The 27,299-nt window shown below is 36.1% G+C and overlaps 1 protein-coding gene across 1 annotated transcript in view; it reads right to left on the bottom strand.

The window, feature by feature from the left end:
* The window catches only part of ARHGAP15 (Rho GTPase activating protein 15), a 179,376-nt gene that overhangs the window by 27,366 nt on the left and 124,711 nt on the right, over positions 1-27,299 (bottom strand). The window contains exon 13 of the mRNA XM_053472318.1: positions 13,343-13,477. Within this exon, the coding sequence (XP_053328293.1) occupies positions 13,343-13,477 (135 nt within the window). The remainder of the gene's footprint in view (positions 1-13,342; positions 13,478-27,299) is intronic.

Here is a 27,299-nt window from a genome sequence, read left to right as displayed (position 1 = left end):
TCAACAAAGACACATTGCTCCCAACATTTCAGATGTCCAAACTGGGACACCTGTGTTCATGGAATGGCTAGAGGAGAGATGGGCAGACGTTAAGCACGAGTGGAGGGTACCAGAGATGTGGCTTCCCATCCACCCACTAACTTACCATTTTTAAAGAGCCACCTTGCAATGCTCAGCTTCAAAGCGTCGCAAGGTGGCCACATAGAAGCTGCAACGGAGGTCTGCACTGCAAAAGAGGATGCAAGAGTTTCCCCAACTTGCCCAGGATCGCCCACCATATGGCCTACTGCTGCTCTGGACAGCAGGAGAGTGTCTAAAAATCAGGACTACCCCATGAAAACAGGGACTGTTGACAGTATGTAGAAAGTACCATCCCTAGGAGAGTAGGGTTCCAGGACAAGGTCTACGCCAGACTCTCCAGGAAAAGACTGAAATCTAATTTTCTTGTGTCATTTGCTGACTTACATAGGTGGAATTGAGGGGCCCTCTCGAGTTGGTTGCCTTGAGCCGACTACCCTGTTTTTCCCGATTGAAGGCACAGCCTTGCGCCTGTATATACACCAATACCTACGAAATTCTGCGTCTTTTATTTACAGAGACTTTAGATTTGTATGCAGAGAGAGAGAGAAAGGAAAACATAGAGAAATTAAGATCAGAACAGCATCCAGATCTGTATCTGTATACCGATACAGTAAACAGTTTTATATTCCTAGTAATTATTCTGGATGTGACATTCATATGTTGCCGGCAAGAGGAACAGGTAGCCTGTAGTCTGTTAAACAAACACAGTAGCCCCCTCACTTTTATTTGACATTTTATTTGGCTGTGACAAATGAGCAGCAGTTGGATTATAACATAATTTGTCTTGTCTTTATTACCAGCACAAAGGACACCATTCATTAATTATTCTGCCGTTGTAGCTTAACACTAACTGGAAAGGTCCCTCTTCGGACAGATGGTGGGGATGATGTTATTTATATCAATCAGCCAAAATCCTCAACGAGGATTACTCTTCCTGAGACTACAATGATTTATTTCTTTTCACCTCGCTCTCCCTCCACCAGCCCCTTCTGTTTACTGATATTTTTATTTTAATAAAAAAATAAATTTATTTTTTTTTTTAAATGCAAAATTTCACATTGATCATTGGTATCCAGAATACCGCTAGTAATAGCAGCTTCTAGTTAATTAAAGGGGTACTCAAAAAAGTTTTTATGCCTTAATGCCTAGAATTATGAAAGATGAAAAACTGCATACTCTTCTAAGAAGCCACCTAAGAAGGCGTGCTATGCCAGGCCAAAATGGCGATAACGAGGCGGCCGTGGCACTTTAAGGCCAGCGGCTGCCGAACGACGTAAGCGCAGCCGACAAGCGGATGTGACATTCCTCGCTTTACATTTTTATGCTCATACAGCGTGCGGCCGGAAATACCCAGCTTCCATCGGCAGATCAGGTGACTATGGAGTGCTGTTGGCCAGCAGCCCACCGGGCACTTGCCCGATAAGCCAGATGGCCAGATGGAGTCTGGGTCTACGCATGGCTTGGCAGTAATATATCGATCTGGATGTTAAATGGTTAAAACAACAGGCTCGTGGTAATGCTTGAGGTGTTCCTCTGGAGGTCTTCCGGGGCCAGAAGAGATGTTAGCAGCTGTTATAAATATCATAGTCTTAATCTCTATCGCCCCACCTTATTAGAGTTAGGCCAGTAGTGACATGTTTTGCGACCCTTCTGCGAAATCGACTAGGAAATGAATGTAAAAAAAAATCTCCGGCCTAACCAGAGGGAAAATTCATACATGAAACAGATGCTCATAAATTCCAGTTGGATACAAGTCTTCATTCAGTGATCCAAAAAAACAGATAAGGCCAGAGTCAGTGAGAAATCCTTCCTTTGCCTCAGATGTTCCATCGTTAATTATAAAATTCCTGCAATTCTTCAAGATTGACGGATTACATAATCTTTTTTTTTTTTTTCTTTTTTTTTTCGGATGTAACTATTTCTTTTAGCGCAACAATCCAAGGGAGTTAAAAACTGGAGCAGACCCTTCTCTAGGGTGTTACGCCAGGTGGTTAAGAGGGGAGAAAAAACAACATTTAGTCGACGTTGTTATCCATCGGTCTAATCAATGAAGAAAACTCCCCCCCCCCATAATATACATCATTGTTTTAACCTTGTACTACAGAAACAGTTTGAAAACGCTATACACCGCGGCAAGACAAATAACCGCCTCCCAATCCCTTTTCAGGTTGTGATTAAGATTTTAAACGTATCCTTTTTGCTTTTAGTTAATGAAAAACAAAGTCTTAGAGGATCTAAGTTGTAATTTATTAAACATGAAAGGCTCCTTGATGAAATATAGAAATGAGATATATTTTGCATTTCAAAGATTTAAGCTGACAACTTACTCGCATGCAAATAAGGGCAAGATTTGTAAAAATATGTGAAAAGAAATTATTTTGGAGTGTACTTATTACAATAATGTGGCATGCAGATAAGGGGAGCATGCAGCATTTAGAACATTAACTAAGTGAACGGAATCTGCAATAAATTTATTAATTACAAACTTAACCAACACAACTACGCTGCTTTCTCTGTGTGCGTTTTCTTTTTTTTCTTGCGGAGCTGAACGGCTAATATATTTTAATCATTTATGGGCAAACATTTGAGTTTAAAATATTCTGAAGTTTATCAATTTCAAGAGCTGTTTATTTGCTTGCAAAATAGTGCAGATTACATAACATATATCTTATCATTTTTGCTCATCAAATCCTCATTTGCGGAATGCAAATGTCTCGAGTCTAAGTGCTCCTGTGCCGTAATTTAAATGAATAATAGGATTGACTCCTATTAAAATCGGTTTATTGTTGCTATGGGTGACAAATCAGTAAGGTTAAAACATGAAGGAGGCAGTTACAGAATCAATCCCGATACATTATTTAACTCTATTTGTGTAGTTGATACACAAGCACCACGCACGCACACACACACACACAATATATACATGCACACACACACACTCTCTCATTCACTCACTCAAACACAAAAATATATATATTGATTATAGCTGGAAGAAAAGACATTTTATTCCCTTGTGGCCACCCACCCAGATGATTACTGATGTAGTGCTGCTGCCATAATGAATGTGATGTCATTAGCTGTGAAAACACAGTTTTTTCATAAAAATCATATCTCATCACCATTTTTATAATATGGACAAAAGAGGTCCACAGAAGGGAGGTCCACGTCTGGACATCTTTACCCTTGGAGTGGGCCCATGAGTAAAATATCAGAAAAAACAAATCTGAGTCGCTCAACCAAGAACAGCCGTTTCATAGCCTGTTTTACAATGCGTCACCACTAGGGGGCATCTCAAATTTTAGCTCTCTTGTGCCATTACAGAGAAAAAATCTCCATCTACCAGGGCCAGACCAGAAGCGAAATGTGAGATAAATCTCCCCTGCACGAAGAACCCACAACCCCAGATGTACATTCAGCCTTCGGCAAGCAAATAGAGACAAGTAAGATAGATTAACACACTTTAGTAAAAGGAGGATGTTGGGGTGATGGACATTTTGACGATTTTTGGGCATTTTAATAAAAATGTGTTTCTGGTGCTAACAAGACATTTTAAAAAATAAATAAAAATTTTCAGAGATTTTTTATTTTTTAAAAAATCTTTTTTAAATAAAGTTGTATATTTGATACATTTTCTGTAAGGTTTTCTAAGTGCTTTATGGCTTTTGTTATCGAATGTGTCATCTCGATTGGAAATGTTGTCACAGTCCCCTGTTTTTTTATTTTGAAAAAAAAATAAAAGTCTTTCTTTTCTAAGGTTACCGCGTTAGTTTAATTTCATCGAAGCAGATGAATATTTTGAAGTGAGTAACATTTACTAAGTCATTAATTTTATGCAAACTAAGGAAGATGAAAGAAAAAAAAATATCAATTATTTATAGATTGTTAAAATGTATCTTAGTGCAGAGCTACTGTATAGAAATGACAATTAGCCAAATGTACCTTGTTTAATTAATAATGCATACATTATGCTCTTTGGGCATCTAATGAGAAGCGTTACAAATGTAACGTTGTTTGGGGTACCTAACACAAACGTCTCTAACAAAGACCTCAGATGTTATGTATAAAAAAACAAAACAAAACCCTTATATCTGTTATACACCTTGTGAATTATATGATTATAAATGATTTCCTGATTTATATAGCGCCATCATATTGCTGTACAATGGACAAACAGGAGTTAACAAATCAAATAACAAATTACACTTGGTAAGGGGGCCCTGCTCAAACAATCGTATAATCTAGAAGGAGTTATACCTCCTAAATTACCTATACCTATATTACATAAGAGGTAAAAGTATCACTCTTTGGGATGACCAGCTACGTAATAGCCTGTCCTACTGTGGCTCCGTGCTTGGGAGAAGCTCAGGTTTTAGCTGTCTTGTGTCATTGCAGAAGAGAAATCTCCACCAACATACCAGTCTGATTCTGTCCCAAGGGTAGGCCAAAACCAAAATTTGAGGCAAATCTCCCCTGCATGAGGGAACAAACAACCCCCGACGTACAGTGCATTTTGGTCTCCATGGGCCTCGTCAGTGGGATCTAGTTGGTATCTCCAATCAGCTGGGGAAGGGCATTCATGAGGGTGGAGGCAGCCCTTGAGAAGAAGTAGAGACGGGAGCAGACTGCTATGGATTCTTCTCTTTTGTCTTTTCGGCATGTATAAACTTTCTTGAAACGTGATTATTAAAAAGCTGTGGTCAGTTTCTCCAGAAAGCAACTGGACACATGGTCAAAGTACAACACATTGCCCCAATTATTAATATGCCACACAGAGTTACCATGACCCAGATAGACATTCTATTATCTCATGGGTGGTGATATTTTAATGCTTACTAGGGTGCTGGTCCAGCACGCCTTTTAATCTGAGAAGTGGAAACGAGGGGTTATAGAACTCTCAGAACTTGAGCCAAGCCAGTTGGCGACATCCTCCACCAAGCAGAAAGACGCATTGCTTGGATCAACGTTAGAAAAAGCACTCAGAGAACATTTCTAAAATGCTTCCTTAATACTAACCCGTGAAATATAAAAAAAAAAATAAAAAAAAAATAGTGCAGTTACCAAGATAGAGTTTGACGGTAGATAAGACCCATTCGGCCCATATAGTCTGCCCATTTTGTTTTCTCTGTTAGAACCATAATCTTAGATTCATGAATGTTTAAATTCCATCACTGTATTAACCTCTATCATTTCACCCTGGAGGCTGACCCGCTTATTTACCTCGTTCCCTGTGCAGTAGAAAAAAAATCCAAAACACTTTCAGAAATTCAGGGTTTCAGGCGAGTTTTATTACCCTGATTCCCAAATGCCAAACCACAGTCCTAGGTCACCCTGAAGGGTGTCTTTGACCCATCACCTGGTCTCTTCTCCTTCTTGTCTATCATTGACTGTGGTGTAAAAATCTCTTTTAACTTAAAAAAAAAATACTTCACGATTCATTAAGCAAAAAAGCCACAATAAAGTCCTTTTGAACAATTATCCAACAAAGAACAGTCATGTAAAACATGCCATTTTTTCATAACCACGGAAAGATACTTAGCGATATTTTGTGTTGCCGGAATTATGAAATATAAGTGATATTTGGTACATATGCTAATCAAAGCAATCTTTTTTTGCGTTACCTAAATACTTATTGCAAAGAAATATCTGCGGAGAAAATAACAATTATTTGTGTTTGTTTGCTAAAAGCAAATTATTTGCATTCATTTATGGAAAGCCCAAAATTCTAATTAGGAACGCGCTGCCAAATGCTATACCTACCATTCTACGGTAAATTGTATTTACAAAAAAAATCAACATTTCTCTTCCTTTCAACGTTTTGTGTATGTGCGTGGACTGAAAGCACTTGGCTGTCTATCGCCTCTGGCCTTCCATGAGAATGTAAGTTAGGATTGCTCATAAAAACTCGATTCATCAATGTGAACATAATTTGCTACGAACAGAAAGCTCACAAAAGGGTGAATTTGTCAGATAGACAGGTGGCCCGAGATCTCTCCCTGATACTGAATGATATGAATAATAGATTCTGGTAAATGTGTGCCAAGACTAGAGCTGTAAACACAGCTGCCTTCTATCTCTTCCAGAATAACAGCTTCGAGAATGAAACACAGGAACCACAGATCCACCTGAGGACTATAGCTTGGATTCACACACGTTCTGAACAGTAACACAGGCGCACTGTCACATACTTGGAAAAAACAAAACTATAAAATACATCACGCTCACTGGTCCATATATTACTTTGCTTCGGGAAAAAAACCAATTAATAGCTTGACAAACGCGGCGAAGTAATGACTGGGCCGTCAAAGCCCAGTTAGAAGACCAACGTATCCGAACAATGCATATGTTCCGACGTAGTGTCAAATAATAACCATAAATGGACTCGTACAGTATCATGTTTTTTTAACTTAAAATCACGCGGAGTTTAATTACACTAAATAAAGCAATGTTTCATGTTTCAATATATAGTAGAGAGTCCAGCAAATGTACGTCTTCTGTTGTAAAATATACACATTTAGGGGTCCCATTGGATGTGGTTTTTATAAATGAGTGCAGTTCGGTTCAGAATTAAGTGGCTGAGTTGTATGAAAAAATGTTGGCTGGATCCGCTGGGCCATCCCAAATTATTTCTTCCCAAATTATTGTAACATAAAAGTAGACTAGGAAGTCAAAGACCAGTGAGGAAAGTGTATGGGTGTAAGGATACCAATAACAGTCAGAGATGGTGGGATGGTCATCCTGCTCCACATATCTCTCTCCTACAATCCGTTCTCAACACCTTTTCTCAAGACCGCCACTCCACCCGCATTAAAACAAATGCTTTGCCGCTCTATAAACTTTTAACCCCTTAAGGACAATGGGCGGTCCCTAAACCCATTGAAAACAATGCATTTTGAGCCCGTACATATACGGGCTTTGTCATTAAGGGGATAAACACCTTAAAAATGATCTTGTCTAATATCAGATATAACATTGTATCATTTGTAATTTGGTACTCTTTGGAGCATTTTGATATGCATTCCTATAATGATCATTTTGAATAACCAAAAAAAAAAAAAACAGCTGTTCAGATGCGTTCCTACATGTAAATTATAATTTTTGATCGATAATGTCATTTATTATTAACTCATAGTGCTATATTCCGCTTTTCATAACCAAAAATGCTATATTTTGGAAAACCCTCAAGATGGTAGTAGATGTCACATTTCTAGCCAGCTCCTGGGAAAAAAGGATGATTGTTTCATTATTTTATATGTTTTTGTTGTTTTATTGCCCTTGTCAGTGGGGTCCAGTTAGCATCCTTTTAGGCACAAGACAGCATTGAGGTCCAAGTCTGGACTCACCTTCTCAAGTGGCGGTCTGTTCTTGGTGAACATCTCAAACTTGTTTTGTACGGTATTTTACCCTGCTTACTTTTTATGCCAATATCCATACGTTGCCATTGAAATAGTTAAAAGAATATTCTGTGCGCCCCATTGAATCATTGGGTAGTTCTTTTCTACTAATTTTAGTGTACCCTTTTTTTAATGGTCATAGTCTAGATGTGACAGTCGCAATTTGGGGGTTTAGTCAGGGAGATGATTCGCTACCTTTTGTTTTTTTTTTTTTTTTATCTACCGTTAACCCATTAATGCTCAGACAGGTCATTGAATCGACCCCATTAAGAGTTTTAAAAGAAAATAAATAGATTTCAGCAGTGCAAAATATCTCCATTTTATATGAAATATTTTCTAAATGCTCATTTTTTGCAGCAAAATACGCTCCAGGTCATATGTTCAAGAGAAAGTACTTTATAATATATTTTGTTTCTCAACAGTGGGTTTTCACCTTGAGTGGCTCCTTCGTAGATCCCTTTGGGGTCCAAAGATTTATTGTATATTCAGTAAGCCATTCATACACAAGGACACCTGTGCAAGCCAGTTGGCTTCAGTCAACTCTTGTTTAACATTTAATTATGAATAAAATTAGCATGAGTTAGGAGACAGGCCAAGCATCTGCAAGAAAATTTAGGATAGGAAAAAAAAATGTATGAGAAATTGTAAGTGTGCTGCTTTTGTGTTTTAAAGCTTTTTATATTTCTTTTCCTCTGCATATTTCGCAACAATTTGACTATGAATGATTCCGATTTAAGTAACAAATTTGATGTTCTTGTCATCCTTTGAAGTCTATTAATTTTAATTAGATAAAATCCATATTTGTGAGAAAACTGAAAAATTCAGTGTTACCAGTACGAGCTGCATATCAGTGAATATTGCAAAGCTGTCTGGAAAAAAAAATTATAGATTGATATTCAATTTATACAAATGAATGCAACCCAGAATAATGCATTTTCACCCCAAATTTTTTTTTTTTTAAAGGAAATATCAAGTAAAGAAAACTGTTAAAACTTGCACATTTAATTAATCAAATATCTCATTTTTCTTTAGTATTATTATTAAAAAATATGTTCTCTTTAACTTAAAAGCAACTTTCAACTCTACTTGCCAAAATAAATGATTATTGATAATAAAACATATAAGGAATAAAATAATAACAATAATAACAATAATAATAATAATAAAAATAATAATAAAAATAATAATAAAAAGTTCACTAGTTGATTTCAATTATTTTTTTAACTCAATGTGAGCAAATAATTATATTTCTTCCCTGCCTGTTATTATATGGGTATTCTATAATGCATTGCGTTATAAACAAAACTGTTCTCTCGATTCCATTGGGCTACGAGCCCTTATACATGCTTAGCTTAAAAAAACTATTGTTGCTTCAGTATAGCAAATCTCACATCCTGAATGTCATCATAAATTAGAGAACTGGCATTATTATTAAGAAAGCTTAGCTTTAGGACAAGCGTGTTGTTAGGCGGTGTCCCCAGGTGACGATACAATTACATAATTTGTGATGACACGGAGAAGAAACTTCTCTGTAAATAAAAAAAAAAAAAGTATGAAGAAGAAAACACTATGGGAATAATCACAGATTCAAGTCGTAGGAATGAATGCAATCTCCTGTGTTGTGTTCAAAAGCAGCGGCTGATAACTCTGAAAGTAACAATGCCGCACAACAGAATTTCTAATCTCAAGAATTTAGCGGACCTCGCGTGTTGCAGCCGGAGCCAAAAACAAAAAACTTACCGCTAATGAATATAAAAGTGATTGTCTGGTTGAAGTCTCAGCCCATATATAATTCAGTGCTGAAGTATAACAGCTCTACGAGATTAATTAGGGTATTGAACATTCTCAGCTCTAGCCATCAATCCATCACGAACTTGTTCATGCAAAACTTTCTCTGCACATGCTCAGTTGGAACATATCACATGGTATCTGACGGCAGATCGGCCCCATTCGGCCCCCGTCTAGTCTGTCCGTTCCTCCTGCTGACTCAAATCTTAATCAGTCGTTGGTCTCGTCTTAGATTCAGGAGCCATATGTCTATCCCGTGTTTAAATCCCCTCACTGTACCACATTTCTAGCTACACCTATGTTAGGTGCATTTATTGGTGCGTGGAATGCCTAGAATTAGGTATTTACAAAAAAAAAATGACACACCTATGAGTTGCCTTCTATGACTTGCCAAGAGCACTGTGATTTGTTACTGGTGAGCATGGACCCCACAACCTGGCATAACAAGAGTGTTTTAGAAGGTATATCTTTTTCATTCATGCAAAAAGATTAGTAGTAACTTAGTAGCATGTTCCACTTCGGAATGTCTCAAGTTTTAACTCACTTGTACCATTACAAAGAAAAACAAATCACATCATCAGATCAGTCCAATCCTGAGCACAAGAGCAGCCCAGAACCCAATGTCCTCTGCACAGGGGAATCAACGGCCTCAGATATATGTTTCATCCTTCACGGGCCTTGTCAATGGGGTTCCGGTTGGTATCCCTCTAGGCACAAGTAAGCAAGTTGTTTTCAAAATTACAACCGAAAGCCACTGGAAGCTGATTACCTTCCAGCTACAACAATCTGGGGGAGCGTAAGCACCTACGCACAAGAAGAAATGGATAAGTCTCCCCTTTCCTGGACACGTTGGAAGCAAGTAATGAGAAGCTAGATCATCTAGGGAGGTTTCCTGTTTATGCCTGTATAGAATGTGCTTTTTGGAAAATAAGAGGAAAAAATGTCTAATATTATACCTATTTCTCAATTCTGAATCACTAAATGAATAAAGATTTCGACGTCAACTCATAACTCAGACGGCCAAACCCAAACTTTTTCTGCCAGGGTGTGGAGACAGAGATTTATGTTACATAGGCACTTCGCGGCTGGCACACGCAACTGGGAAAACAGCAAAGACCTGAGAACAAATATGCTGAGAAAACAAGGCTAAATACAACAGATCCTGTAAGAAAAAAGCGTCCTACCGAATTTCGGTGTTTTGGTGGCCTTGCTGAATCTGTGATGAGGATGTCTGAATATACAAGCCTGTCTCAGTAGTGTGGTGATGCTTTAAAGCACCCATGAGCCTAAATGGGTAAATGGTTTTGATACGGTACATAAGCTCAGTACAAAACCTAGTAGTATAAAAAAACCTTTTCATGAAACACCAGACACTTGGCTGAGACCCTTTCTAAGGTTGCTTTGAATGCCTACAGATCTACCAGGGGACAGGTTTTGCTCTCCAAGCCAGTATTTCGATCTCCAGGTGGGTAGAGAGGTATTAAGCTTCACCCACCTTATACCATCGTTTGTCCACTTCTAGTGTCCTTTCCCCAACCACGGACTGCAAGCCATGGCTTACATAATTCTCCATATCAACCGTGTCTATGTCTAGATTCTTCCTTGTGCCAGTAGCATCCGCAGACTCTGCCCTATGCATCTCAATGTTCTTCTGTTCACATGTAAGCCCTCTAAATCATCAATTTAATATTTTATCTGAATCTGAAATATCACACATTATTTTTAACTCTACCTTTTATAAATGGCCATATACCTTTATTGCATATATTGCTTACACCATATTTTTAGTTTACTTATATTGTTCTTTGGTATGACATGGAATTGATACCGTGCTATCTGCCCTGACCTGCGTCCAACTGGTTCTAGATTCCTGGGTTTTCGCCCATGTGTTCATTGGCATCCACGACCCTCATGACTCCATTGGGTCGGCTACCGCTACATGTCATAGTGCGGCCCCAGCCATGGGTATCTTGAACCTCAGCCACCATATGTACATTAATGGATATGATAGCTTTATTTTAGCATTCATAAGCATTGTTCTTTGGTGACACTGCCAGGGACATTGCGACTTCATAATAACTTCATAATATCTTCATACTCATGGACTTTTGTTTCTACATCAAAGTGGATCATTACTATGATGTCATCTTCTGATGTAACTACCCATGGTAACATGCGGAGGGTTAACGTAACTATAGATTTTTTTAATGAATAGCGAACGATAATGGGGAAAAAAAAAAAGCCCTATCAAGAAAGTTTCTGTAATTCCATAAAGTAATCCAGACTTTTCTAAAAACAGCTCTTCTCTTCTTGAGCATTAAAACCCTTACAACAAAGAAAAAAAAATCTACAAGTATAAAAACAGAAACATACGTCTGTCTTTTTCTAGGTAAGATTTAAATCTGACGCTGCGCATGATGTGCTAAAAACCACAAATATTTTTGATAAATAAATGTTCACTGTAGGGGGAAGAACGTTTTTCTGCCGAGACAATGAAGGCTTTAAAATGCCATGTTTTTAAAATTTATGTCAGATGTTTGCCACTGGGAATGTTCATGAAGAAATAACTGTAGTAAGGTACTGAATTATAAAATGCTGAATTATATAAATGAAAGTCAGCTTTGCAGGTTTGTTAAAGTATTGTTTTTTATTCCATAAAAAAAGGGAGCTTTGAACACTTACGTTACTTGTAAAGCATACTGTATTTTTCATAATATGAGATAATATCTTTTAACATTCAAGATAGTTGGCATGAAGTATTCAAAGACCCTGCAGAATCCCGATGAAGGCTATCAGCAAATGTTCCGTATACTGCGTTTCCTCTACGATGAACCAATAATTTACACTCAATGTAGAAGATTGGGTAATCAATTGGGTGATCAGATTCCATGAAGGATACCTGTTTTTCCAACTTGGGGTTGGCTCGCCATTTGATCGAGACACAATTTGTAACTGATATTTAGGTAAGAGATGTACTTCAATAACAATTTTACTAAAAAACTATTTACCTGCTGTTTAATTTTTTGAGGTGGAAAACCAGAAAGGACCAAGGGGGCATAGTGTGAGCCCATGCATAATTCTGGACCAGGCAGACTAGGGTTAGGCGGTAGATCCAGGGGAGGAATTGTCCCCCTGCCGCAAAAACCAGGGGACAGATTGGCCTCTTAGATGTTTTAGCCTTCTACGTTCCTGCTGCTGCTACAAAAATGACCTCTGATATGGGCACAGTGACTAATCATGCCCCATCCATTGTTGGAAAGCTTAATTTGTATTCTTTGTCCTCCCAATATATATCTAGCCACCCCACAGTCATCACCTGTGCATTTTCTTGCTTAAAACACACTTTTTTGGTTCATTAATTATTCAAAATCTATCTATTTTGCTTGTGAATTTAAAAAAAAAATGTCAATTATGGCCCATCTCAAAAAATGAAATATTCAACCATAAAAGTTTCACTCTGCTTAAAAAAATCCAGGTACCCCACATAGCATTTTTAGGAACCGTCTCTGAACTCCCCCCTTTCTTCCACACAATTAATTATAATATATTTGCTTAACAATATAACTTAATGCAACAACTTTAAGAGTCATAATCTGAAACTGGTTAGGATGGTTATATATTATAGGTTATATATATATATATATATATATATATATATATATATATATATATATATATATATATATATATATATATATATATATATATATATATATATATATATATATATATATATATATATATATATATATATATATATATATATATATATATATATAAAAAATATCTCACTGTTGCAGACATTGCTGTATTTTTTTTTCTTTTTTGTTTTCAACTAAGTGCTTAAAACTGCCTTTTTAACAAATACAAAAAGAACTGAATAATTAAATACTGAAGCTGGGAAATAATTAATGAAATTAATTAAAATACAAAAAATGCACAATGTATTTAAATGTTGAATAAAAACACATTAAGACTATTTTTTTTGTTTTGGTTGTTTACCTTGTTTTTACAAACACGGTTTAGTTCACCGCCATTTAAAGCAGCGAGAAAAAAGAAAAAACAAAATTAAATGTACCTACTTATTGCTTCTACAAACTGTTCAAAGAAGGAGTATGGGAACAGAGGCTCAGGCAGCTCTCGAAAAAACATCTTGAGTACACCGGTGACAACATGAATGTCCTCCCACTGGCTGTCGTCCAAATTCAGCTTCTCTTCTGGGAAAACATGAGGAGAAATGGAACAACTGGTTTTAATGAAACAATTACAAGACACTAATTATTATGTTAATGTTTGTCTACTATCATCAGCAACCGTTAACAGCCTTCTGTACCTAGAGGTTTGGTGCTGTGCGTGTTATGTTTTTTTTTTCTCCAGGAAAGGAGCATTTTCAATGGAATACCATCTGTAGGAATGTAGCGAACAAAAAACAAGCGATACAAAGAGACACTGCCATTGACATAACGTGTCAGATACGTTTATTCCCATAATGCATCAGCATGGAAATTAGCATTGCAGCTCAACATGATTCAAAGCTGTTTGGTTTTTCGAGGCCAAGGGGCTAAGTTGCCAATGATGTCTGCCTCCGGGGACCGACCTGAAGGCCTCACCGAGCCAACATGAGACATATGCTAAACATGGCAATAGAAAAATCGGCTATTACTTTACATATGTTAGCCATGCTATGTACTAGGGAATTATCGATATGCATTGTTAAAGTTTCCCGACTTAATATGACGTGAGTGAGGAATAAACACTCAGAAGGAGGAATTGTCTCCTTCCAAATGCCATTTTAAAAAAAAATTATTGGAACTGATACTGGATTCCTGATAGACCAGGAAGGATTTGCTTTGAATGATAACGATAGTCTAGTTCTAAATAATGACTTTTTTTTTTATTCGTAAAAAAACGTTATTTTCTTTTGAAGCTAACCTGAACTTAACGAAAAAAAAACCTTTAAGGAAGTTGCCATTGAGAGTTTAACCCCTTAAGGACAATGGGCGGTCCCTAAACCCATGGAAAACAATGCTTTTTGAGCCCGTGCATGTACGGGTTTTGTCATGAAGGGGTTAAATACAGTATTAATTAAAACCAATGCAATAATTATCCTTCATTGATTCTCGTTATCTGCGCGCATTTCTTTATACATCAAACACACAATAATTAGAGAGTGCAGTACCTTACTACTTAGTAACGACTCTCGTAAAAAGTGTATACGTATTAAACGGCGAGATTAACAGTTTCATTTTTAATTGCTTTCTATAAAAAAAATATAAATATGACGAAGGGAGTACAATACCGGAGGTATCATAATATAGGACAAAAAAGAACATAAGTAATTGCAGGAAACAAAGTAACGCATATTATATGGACAATTCAGGTGTGATTTTTACACTATATTATGATTTTTCAAAGGAAATTAAAATAATTAACCCTTGAGACCATTAAGAGTTAAACGGCACCACTGCTGCCCATAAAGATGGTCGACAGTAAGAAGCGAGTTCTAAGTGACATGGGAAAGTGTTACAACAATAGTTCTTTTCTTTTAAAGTGGTTTTCAGCCACCGCGGTTAAGGTTGCAGGCGTGCATGCGGGTACGTGACCTTTCCTTAACGTGGTTACCGTGATTGATCATACTTAAACAATTAACCTCCCTTTATCTCAGCTCTCTTTTGAAATCGAATGGATACATCCCAGCAGACAAGATTTTCGAACAGTCAACAGTTAAGAATAGCATCGGGGGTCTCCTGTCACTTTAAAGCACCGGGCTCTGCATTGTTAAAATCAGTCAAGATATTTTGAAATGTCCCTCTCACTATGGCGCCACACCCCCCGCGTGCCCTTATAATAAAATTGGTATTACTCCTGATTAAATCATTTTCTCCTTTCCCACTACCATACTTTTTATAATGGACCTGTGAGCTCTACAGCTGGTGTTCTTCCCATGGTACCAATTTTTACTTTATCGTTTAAGCACTTTGCTGCTAGGAACTCATGCAGAGGGCTTATGTTTTGTTAAGAGCTTCGTTCTTACAGAGATAGCTGAACACATGTTCTAAAAATGTTGAACAATTTATTGCTTGAAACACATTGAGAAAATCTAAAAAAGTGGGCTATGTCATAACAATTGAAGTTGAGCTACACGTACACACAGAACAAAAATCGGTGTTATAAACTTGGGTTTATTGAAGTAGAAATTGCTAAGGTATATCAACGTTGTGTCGACTGCCGAGAGATTTATCCCTGGTGAGAAGTGTACTTTTCATTTAAAAGCCTGGCGATTTGCCTTACAACCAATGTATTTTATTAACCGTTACACATATACATGAAACACACACACATAGGATAAATACATATTATTATTAATATTATTTAAATAATAATTAAAAAATAAATAAAACTACAAATAATCATAATAATAATAATAATAATAATGATAATAATAAATAACGCAATATCAATCATTAAAAACATTTCTGCCATACAGTATCTTGTACTTAAAAGGGTATCATTAAAATATATAAAATATACCTGCAACTATGTATCTAACATTGTCCTAGCTGATTGGGTACCATTAAAACGGCAGCTTGCAAATTACTCTGTGGGAAAGTTGGAATTATTATTATTATTATTTATTATTATTATTATTATTTATTGTTTTATGTAGTGCCATCAAATTCCGTAGCGCTGTGCATTCCAACATCCCTGACTTTGCTATGCAGTACATTGGGCCAACCTCAATGGCTTTCTTATCCAAGAAGGGCCGAGCCAGAGGTGAACAACACATTTTGTTCAATTAATAGGAACTACATATGAAATACATATGCATCATGTTGGGTCAAAACACTAATGTGGTCAATTATTTCATTGAACCGCACCAAACAGCTGTTTTTTTAGAACATCTTTCAACATTATCTACTGGTTGGAGAAAAAAAAAAAGCAGTCCACTCATACTATGTTCCTTATGAGTGTTCCTGGATTTGGAAACCAATATCCAAGATGTTCTTCTATAATGTATCCCCCCCCAAAAAAAATCCATTTGGATCCCCTTAAAGCACTTTCAGTATGTACATACTGTGTATATGCTTTAACATACAAGGCAACTACACAAGTTAACTGATTGAATGCAATCACATATTAAAAGTTTGAAGTCAGCTTACAACAAAGAAATCAGCAAGAGAGATAGCTTTTGCTTTATTGTGTATTCAAGCTTAAGTTTCCCATGAATATGTTTGTAAGTTAACCTAATTAACTTTTCAAGGATACAACGAAAACTATGATATAAGACACAGATGGGAAATCAAAGATTCCAATGTACTATTGAAACCATATCATTTCTGGAAACCCAACAGAGATACTAATTAAGAAAGTAACTCTTAATAAATGTAGTTGTTATATTTTATCTTGATATTAATCTGTAGTAATAAGTAGAATTTTTGGTTAATTGGCCAAAGTCTTTGATCATTGTTTGGTATGAATTAAAAGGGTTCTGTACGAGAGAATGAGAATGTTGCCACTTCATGCGATATACTGAAGATTCCAAATTGAATAACTTAATTCACCCGCAGATACTGAGCATAAAATTTGACAATTCACTCTGGTTCAATATTCTTTGAGTAACGGAAATCGTGTTATGGAGGTTGCTCGTATTAATTTTCTGTCGTATAATATTCGGAGCAGCGGAGCAAGAGGTCAAACATCATTCATCATTCTATGAAGTGGCATTTTCGACCCTACTTGTAGCAGCTGCAAATCGCACAAAGGTATTATTTGAACGTATCGCACGTTGAATACAATCCATTCTCTATGTGCCGAAGGAGAGGAAAGGTGGTAACGTGCTTAAAAGTGATGATGTCATCCTCCATTACCTCTGAAGTCACAAGCCAGCAACATTCCTGAACTCTGAAGCTTACCACTGATAAGACACACCAGTTTTAGACGCAAATGAATGAATTCAGTGTTATTCGGAGCTGAGCTCTGCGAATCCAAATTATGATTTATATCAGTAACGACTCCCCTTTCTTTTGGTAATAGATATTTTTTTGTTGTTAACAAGGCATCACTTGTTCCATTCGCACCTCGAGGCATAATGGTTTCTGGGAAACTAAATAAGATCTATTCTAAAACAGCCAGACGACATTCCAAAGCAGAAATCTCCGGCCGACTTGGGCCCTGCAAGGATGCCCTGCTGACTCGGATAGACAGTTATTATGTTTTTTTTTGTCCTGCCTTTGATAAAACTTGAAAACAATGGGAAAATAAGCATGATTCGAATCGAAATGCAATTATCTACAGAAATACTTGTGGTCGTGACTCATCTTATTAAGTTACATATTTAAGACATGCATTCTATTTGTCTCATCAGTGGCCTACTGTATCTTTTAAAGAATATCTCTTCGAGATCCGGTCTTTCCCCCTTTGTAGTTAAGATTAAACGTATAATGGGTGTAATAGTAAAAGGGACAACCGTAACCTTCAAGTAAATCAATTATTGTAGGCCAAAGTCTGAGTATTGAAAACTTTATAATGAATCTATGTTTTATTTTGCTTTGTTTTAATGTTTTATACCCTAAATACTGTCTCAGTGAAACCAAAGGTAAAAAGTTAGAAAAAAATCAAAGTTTATGGTCACTAGTGGACTGATTTGGTTAGAAGGATTATTTTGGCTTACATAAATAATTTCTCACCCAGTGGTCTTGGTTTCTGTAACTGCCCAAGATGTGGGGAGTAGACTTTATTAGAGGTTGTCCTTTGAATTGGCCACTGGGAAATTGGAGATTTTAACCTGAGTGGAACAGATCCCCGCTCACCTGTTTTGAGTTGCTTTTGTTGCTGACGACTCTGGAGTATGATGTCATTCAGTGTCAACTAAGCTCCTGTCCACAAGACCATACCTGGAGACTCTCTGGGTTTCACCGGAGACTCCAGTTGAAATGCCACTTCCCCAGGTCTCCGGATCATGGAGTTCCCAGGTATGCCCATGACACTAAGGACAAAAGTTGATGAAGGTGCTACCTACATTAGCTCACTCTCAGCCTTACCCCTGTAACAACGCCGATAAAAAAATGACAAAAGTAATCACATGGAAGATCTAATTAATTCTAGTTACATTTCACATATTAAACAATGGTTCAAATATCCCATCCGTGCATCAGATTCTTAATCTGAGAAATCAACAAATTCAACCGTATTGATTATAAAGAAAAAAAATTGAACCTAATTTATCGGTTTGTCTTAGTCTGTCAATTCTCGTCTTGTCATACCCCTTGAATATATGTATTATAAGAAGCACTGCCTAAATTGTTGGCACTATATATATAAATAAAAGATAATAATAATAATAATAATAATAATAATAATAATAATAATAATAATAATAATAATTAGCTTTTATTGTGGTCCTTGCACGTTCAGTTCTGGCTCATTTAAACAGTTGTGTCCTTTTTTTACCAAAAAGATGGAATTTAAGACTTTAGAGCTTTATCACACTGGATTGTTTAGTTTATTATATTCATGAGTGTATCTGATGTGAGATGAAACAATCTTTGATACAAAGAAATAGCTTTGCTCTCTATTGTACGGCAGAGGAACTGTAGTTGGATACTAAGTTAGACACAGATACACTTGTGTCAAACATCCTGTTGGCAAGAAGCCCTGGAAGATGCGCCGTTTGACACCTGGTTTGCGGGTGCGACACACAGCAATAAGGCAAATCCAATTTTTTTCCTCTTTTTTTACTTTCCGAGCCAGACGCTCCACTACACTGATTTCCTGGCATCTATCTGTCTCTCAGTATCTGATCTCAAACACAGGAGAGACTAAGAGACAGCAAGATCAATAGAGCAGCAAAGCAGAATGCCTGGCAAAAAACACTCCCATATGTCCATTATTTTAGGAGACTGTTCTATTTTGTTTTACACCTGATGTCCGATGTCACAGGAAAAAAAAGAACAGATGCATAAGATAAATTGTAATGAAAAAAAACAACAATGAACATTAAAAAAATAGTTTATTTGAAAAGAAAATAGCATCAGCTTATATTAAATAAATAATTCCTGTTTTGTAAATATATATATATATATATATATATATATATATATATATATATATATATATATATATCACTTAAACCTGGACAATCTTATCGTCAAATTATGTGTTTCTATGTTTCTATCAAAATACATAAAGATTCAAACACTGATCGTAAGAGAAACACATATTTCTAATTGCATTATTCCTGTAGTTCATTTAACTGCATTTAAACAGTTCAATCAATAAAAATAAAAAAATATTAAACAATTTATTTTTAAAAATTTAGACCCTGAATAACTTTAATTTCTTATACTAAAATTGTAATAGGAAAATGAATGAGACGTGAGTGGTTTCATGAAGAGTAGAAAAGTCATAATACATTCACAAATTCCTGCGGGGAAAAACTATAATTCATTGTCCAGTTTTTGTTTGGAAGATTTAATCCCAGTGGGAAGCGATCATGCCAGGGCAAAAAAAAAAAAAACATAAAAGAGATCGAACCTCCTAGATTATAAAATCTTTTGAACAGAGTCCTCCTCTCTTGTTCTGTAAATGCAATTCATTCCCGGACTGGCCGTCTAACATACTGGGCTAATGCCCGGTGGCCCTTTAGCCAACAGAGCCCCATACTGAACCAATCTTTCGCCATGGCCTCCGAGTCATCCTTAGTTTGCCCTGGTCCAAGTAGTTACGTGATGCAAATCGCCCCTGGTTACCCATTATATAGTTATTCAGAATATGATGTTTTAATAATTAATAATATATAAAAAAATATATATATATATATATATATATATACATATATCATATATATATCATATATCGTATATATATATATAATAATTATAATAGTATAAGGTAAAGGATTGGTGTTCAAATCATCATGACATACAGTAAATACCATATCATATTTTGCCAATAATTTGCCAACATTTCTATGTCGATACAAATAGAAACATCTTTTCCTTTAAAATAAGTAATATCATTTTCCTTGAAACAATAACAAGAAATAAAAAAGTTTCTCGGCTTATAAAAAAAAAAATATACATAAAAAAATAGTAACAAATTTTTATTAGAAAACAACAGTGGGGTCTCTTTTTAATTTGCTATTTTTCCTACAGGTGGTCCGCAGCTGTATGTAAACAGGTTAGAACGCAAGTTTCCCATGAGTGGAAACAAAGTCCTATCTGTGTTCACAGAAATGCATTCGGTATTCCAGAGTTATTTTGTACTAAAAATAATAAAAAAAAACTAAAGCATTCTTTCTTATTGCCTGAGGTAAGTCCCCGAGCCAGAGCGAAGACAGAAGTACTCTTGTCTCAGTGGCAGTGCGTGAAAATAAGTGATATCAAATACCTATTCACATGACGCACGCGGGCCTTTTGCCAGCTTCTAGCTATTTCAATCTATTCATACGAACGTGTATTTTATTGACTAAAGCAGAAGACGGCGCAGAATTAACAAGAACTATGCCGTTTGAAATGGACTTCTAGGCGATCCACCGCGGCACATCACAAGCATCGAGACGACTATATAAGCAGTTAAGCGCTCCTGTGATTATCATTTTTGGGGGGGCTGGATTCAGTTTCGAAACTAAGTAAAGCATTGCGTCGGGGGGGGGAGGGGATCGTTAGAAATGCGTTGCCATAAAAAGTATCAGGAATAAAAGGAGACAGAACAAATCTAATCACCCCCGAGGCAAACAAACAGAAGAAACTTTGGTTATCTGTTTGAAAAGAAAGTACGGATGACTGCAGATGGACCTCTCAATTCCTTGCTTGTTTTCGTAAAAAAAAAGGTTTACAAGAAAATAAATGTAGGGTTTTAGAATGTATTGTTTATAATGCAAAAACATTGTTTTTAACAATAACGAGAATCCTTGTAGAATCCCTATGGTGTTTAGTTCACCAAAGGGGGTTGTCTGAGAGGGGAGGTTAAGCACTCCATGGTGTCCAGGGCCGGATCGGACGCCTGGGTATGTGCAGATGTACACATTTATGCTTATGTACAATGCGGCTGGGTATATCCAACCATCCATCGCACACTACAAAACCCTATCTATCTGCAGCTGGAGCAGGATCATGCTGCTGTCGGCCAGTGGTCCACCTGATGGGGTCTATTCACTAAAAGGAGAGTTGACATCTATTTAAGTATACATTATACAGGCCCAGCGAAGTTCTTCCTGCAACAGAAGCTTTGTATTGATAGGCAAACTCTCCCTTTAGTGAATAGACCCCTGTCTCACTGGCTTCATGGAAAGGGCCATCCATGATGAGCTCCTTCTGCATGAAGACCAAGTTGACCCCCCAATTAAACTATGCATTATCCAAGGCAACCCATCCCTTTGTCATAGCGATACCTATTTAATAACCAGCAAGTCCTACCATCCATTCAGTCTGCACAAAGGACTTGTGAATGAATCTTGGTCATAAATCCGCCCCAATTAAATGATTTTGGGTGAGTCGTCAATGACATTTAAGGAGCAGAAATATATAAGAGCAGGACCGGGTAGGGTGAGAAGGGGTATTAGTTGGAATAGTTGTTCCACTTAGAGAAAATATTAAATGCCAAACAAATACACTTTTCTGCCATTTTATTCTCTTTTCTCAATCATCTAAAAACAACACAGAAACATTTTAGAACCTTTCATAGGTTTCACATCCCATCAGTGCCTGCTTTTCTGTCACATGATAATTAAGGGCTCCCTTAATAATACAACATTTTCCATAACGAAATAATTATTTCTGTTAAGTTTTTGTCAATCAATGATGTTTCAAATGATCCATTTAGGTACAAAAGTGTAAAATTCTGCCGATGGAGAGGAACGGCACCTTTAAACCAAACCTGGTAAATATTCAGTTCTCTGCATATACATAATTACCCTTCCCACGACTTATGTTATAGATACCCCACAACAAAAAACCCTCCTGCTAAAAAAATCTAAACCGAATAAAAAATTATATATATATACATATATTTTTTTACGTTTTTTTTTTTGTTTATTAATTCAGGTGACAAAAATCTAAATAAACAGTAGTTTACGCAACGCGTGTCTTTCATCCATCAAACGCAATCAATTGCAGGACGCGAAACCGATGTGTGGTCCTGTTGTCGCATCTATTATTACCAGAAGCCCCCATCTATATTCCTAACCGGGATACTACAGCCCCCTTTGTCATTTTCCAATAAAACCGGCCCTACCACATAGGCCGAGCACATCGTAATTAGCAGCTGGCAGAAAACGCTGTAAATCTGTATGTGTTCTGAACGATTTGCTTACATTGTTGCATTGTTGACAAATGATGCCGTACATGTTAATGGTTCTGAAATGTCCCCATTGCACCTGACGTGCCAATAAATGCCAGCCAGCTGTATGAATTATGGAAATAAGATTTTTGTTTATGAAGGTATCCCAGACATTTATTTTACCGCCTGCCTCTTGACAGATTTAATGTCTACTGTTACTCTGAAGGATATTTGCTACCTGACATAATGAATAATCAGAATTTTAACCCATTAAAGGACGAGCGTTTGGAGAGCGACACATTTTTTTTTAATAATGAGAATGCGACCGCTCCGGTGCCCAGGGGGTTAAACAATATTAATGCGTACGTTTTTATGGTGTTTTCTTTGCTACCATAAAATCAATCTCTGCTTGCCCCTATATATATATATATAAATAATTTGGAAAATAAAACATGGGGTGAAGTCAACAAGAGCAAATTTTATGCTATATAAATAATATGTTTCAAAATATTTATCATTTTAGGAAATCTATCTTATTATATTGAACTTTTTTATTTTTTTTATTTTTTATTTCATGCATTGTGTCAAATCTTAAAAAAAATGTCTACCCATCAAACTTCTTAGTTTATTCTTTTGCAAACAATAAAACAGTTCAGTAGCTTCTGTTTTAAAAATAAATATATAATTAAATATTAAAATTAATATTTTGAAATACAATGTGTATATAAACTGTGATTTATAATATAATGTATCTATATGATTATAAATTGTGTCTCATAATCTCTATATACACAGAAACCATAATTTTGGATAATACGCTAGCCTCGATAACGCCTTTGATTTTCTGCTGCTTGGAATTAGTTTTTTCTCACGCAGTTGGCTGTCAAATTCAGAATGTTATGTTCATCAAAAGTCGAAAGACTTCAAACCATCAAACAAAAATCAAAACATATCAAAACAACAAATTGCCGTTCTGTTATTGGTGCTATAGATATCATTGTACTGTAATTGTAAATCCATTAGGTTGTTATACGATGACAAAGTTCCTTGTTGTCAAAGTAACTGATGACTTTACTATTTGATAAGCTTTATAGGGGAATTCACTGGAAAAAACTATATATATATATATATATATATATTTTTTTTTTTTCTGCTGAAGGCAGGGGTCAATTTATGTACACATAATGGGCATCAGAAAAATAACAAACTTGGTGTTTCAGCTCCTCTCTAGGGTTTTTATCAAAAGAGTGATACAGCCGGGACAAACCGATCTGTTGGGTAGAAATGGCCCAATTATCAACAATCCCAAGTGTGGTTAAGTAAAGTTGAGCAGATTTTTTCACAATATGTATCCACTCCTTTGGTGTTAACATTTCACCCAGGATCTCAGCAGGTGAAACGATGCTTTATTCTCCTACAAGCCAAGTATGTCTAGACCCATTCGTTTGCCCCTTTTCTGGCTCCCATATGGAGCAAGAAGAAGAGACTACCATATGAGCCATCATGGGAAGCTCCTTGGTATTTTTACTGATATTTTCATTTATTCCATGGTTAAATGGAGGACATTAGCAAAAAAATGTGTAGACCTTCTCATTCTTTGTCTTAGCAAGGTTTGACAGCTTTGGTTCTGTTCCATGGAGGCGGCAAGGCTGGGTTAAATATGTGGGATTTTGTTGTGGAAAGGACAGAGGTAATCATGGGATGGGAATGGCTGGACTGGTAGTATTTAAGGTTAATCATTTCTCACCTTTTGTTCTGAAACCAAAAGCTTATTTATTCATGAAGACCAATTCTCTTCTAAGAGTTGTCTTATCAGTATAGTGACCAAAGGAAGGACCCTGTGGACCATCTTATTTTCCGCTATGAACCTTACTTCTGAGTGTTTCATAAAGATACAGTGATTAAAACATCAGTGTCTGTTTAACTCTCTTCATCTGTAATGGATGATTAATATTGATTGACAGATATTACAAATCATTTACATGATGGATACCATCCATCTCTGGACAAATATTCCCCAAAGTATTGAACAGCAAAAGACAAGAATGAAGATTTTGGTATCATTCCTAACTGATTCAACACCTAGTGAATGAAATGAATGACCGGAAATCTCAAGGAGCAAAAAACATTATAAATGCTTTATAAAAAGGGCTTCCACAAAATATAATGCAGAACATGTATTTTAATTGGCAACTAAAGAAATAGCGAATAAATACAGATGACATGTAATAGTTACATTTATTAATAATTACCCAATTGAATGTTATTTAGTTAATATGGTAAGGAAATTGGTATTCTGTTGACAAGTATTATTTTATGGTGGGAAAGCAGAGGGCAATGACTATCCATGATGACTGTTGAATATAATTGGACTTCTTTTTATGGACTTGACATGGCTTAATTAACTTATATTTATCTGAATGGGCTATTTACATGGCGACTTTCTTTGTATACATTCAGTCTCTGATGTATAGTGCTAATTACAAAGCATACTGTCATGAAAGGACAGTATTTTGCAAATAATGAAATAGACAATTTTTATGGCAGGTGATGATTTGTAGGGCGAATCGAGACCCCAGGGATATACTAAAAATACACCTTGCACTTTCTTGGCTATAATTACAGATGTTGTTAACAGAAGGTGACATTAGTAGCAGCTTCAAGGGGTCCATTTGGGCATCAAGAGTCATTAGGGACATTAGATAGATAGATAGATAGATAGATAGATAGATAGATAGATAGATGGATAGATAGATAGATAGATAGATAGATAGATAGATAGATAGATAGATAGATGATAGATAGATAGATAGATGATAGATAGATAGATAGATAGATAGATAGATAGATCGATAGATCGATAGATAGACAGACTGACAGCTCTCTAGATAGGTTTACCTATAGATAAATGGATTTCAATACTTATTATTGCTCAACTAATGCTTACAAAATCATCATCAGGAAGATGGGAGCACAAAAACAAAAGAACTCAACTCATTATACAGTTATGCAATTATAATAATTGGTTATCTGCAATTATTTTTGCCCTCCGTAACAAATCCTCGCCTAGCCAGTTATTACAGGTAATTGTGGCCTGATAGAAGTAAATTAAAATGATAAAACATGCATTTTTGTCAATTACGTATTTTTTAATAATGATTTGCACTTTACTAACATTTGTCTGACCGGATGAAGCGGCTCGGTTACTGTTGGTAAGGGAGTTGTGTTCTACTTTGCCAAAATGAAAATTTGTCTGCAACAAACTATATTTTGGTTAACTAATATTTTGACTAGTTTGCATGGAAAGCTCAGTGGAGAACTCCCGTTAGAACACAACATTATCATTGTTCTCCGAAGTAAATAGGGTTTACTCTGTGCTACCGGTGAATCTGGTTTACAATTAATATGTATCCATAGTGAATAATGCCCAGTTTTACATTTGGTTATAAACAAAACCATATAACCAAGTTGATTATTGTATAGAAATACCCACTTATTTCACCTTTTTTGCCACTATGGTATCATCACCAACATTCCATGGTTTTTATTATGTGATCCTGTTAAGTTCGACATCTCTTTCTTAATTAATTTCGCTCTATACCCCTACCAGCTCACTTCACCCCTTTCTGTCTCACACCATACTCAATTTCCTTCCAACATACCCAATTTTATGACCATCTATATTCTCCAATTCAATGTTTTTGTTTGTGTTCTTGTAAATTAAGGAACAACTTTGTTGTAACGTAAAATGTAACACCATGTTGGGACCAGCTGTGGTCATAACCTCAAGAGTAACCGGTAAACCCAGATTAAATACATCCTAATAGGTCTCACATTCATATATAGAACAACAAAATACACACAAGTGAATTATAAATATTTGGGAACCAAATATTCCCAAATAATATAATAATATCCAATATTATATCCTATCCTAAATGACTTTTGTTCTGTAGTCGCTATGAGCACAACATGACTTTTCTGGTTCACCACATTTGCTCTGATGATATCCTGTGGTTGACCAAAACGCTTGTCATCATTGATCATCAACCTTGGCTTTAAAAGTGAATAAAGAATGTGATGCAATTTAGTTTGCTATTTTCGAATATTATATACTTTAAAACTGATTAAGAATGATTCACAAGAAAACGACACTTCACATTCTATTCCGGTTAGACTTCTCAGAAGTCATCCAACCTTGTTAATCAGCCGTGTGCTGTCTATCACTCTATGCTCTGGGGTTGGAATTAGCAATTTAGCATTAGTTCTTTATTATAATCTAGTACTTTTATTATAATCTAGCCAAGACGTCTATCTTCTATTACCCTGATAGCTTGAATACGTCGTTTGTCTGTGGATTTATTTGTTTAGAATTCTCAAATACTTTATGGATTTCATTTAGAGTGACAAGTGATGACCAAAGCCACACGAGCTCCTACCACAACTCCAACCTAGATCTTCCGTATATTCAACCTCATAGGATAGGAGTATAAGGCTCTCACATTTTATCAAATACAAGAGAAGCTTTGCTTTCTACTCATCATCTCAAGGTTTCTCCAACCCAAGTTCATCTTCTAAGTCTAATCAAGTAGGAACCCAACACATTCGAAAACAGGTAAAAAGCATGAGTTGCAACCAAGTGACTTTGACCGGCTCCCACGTTCCATTAAATTTGAACCAAGAACAAATATCTTAACAAACAAACCAACTAATGATTTCATATATTACAGTCCACATAAACCAAAACATTTTCTTTTTCAG

The sequence above is a fragment of the Spea bombifrons genome, chromosome 7 (assembly GCF_027358695.1).
Source record: "Spea bombifrons isolate aSpeBom1 chromosome 7, aSpeBom1.2.pri, whole genome shotgun sequence".
NCBI lineage: Eukaryota > Metazoa > Chordata > Amphibia > Anura > Pelobatidae > Spea > Spea bombifrons.
This window is presented reverse-complemented; position numbering and strand designations above follow the sequence as displayed.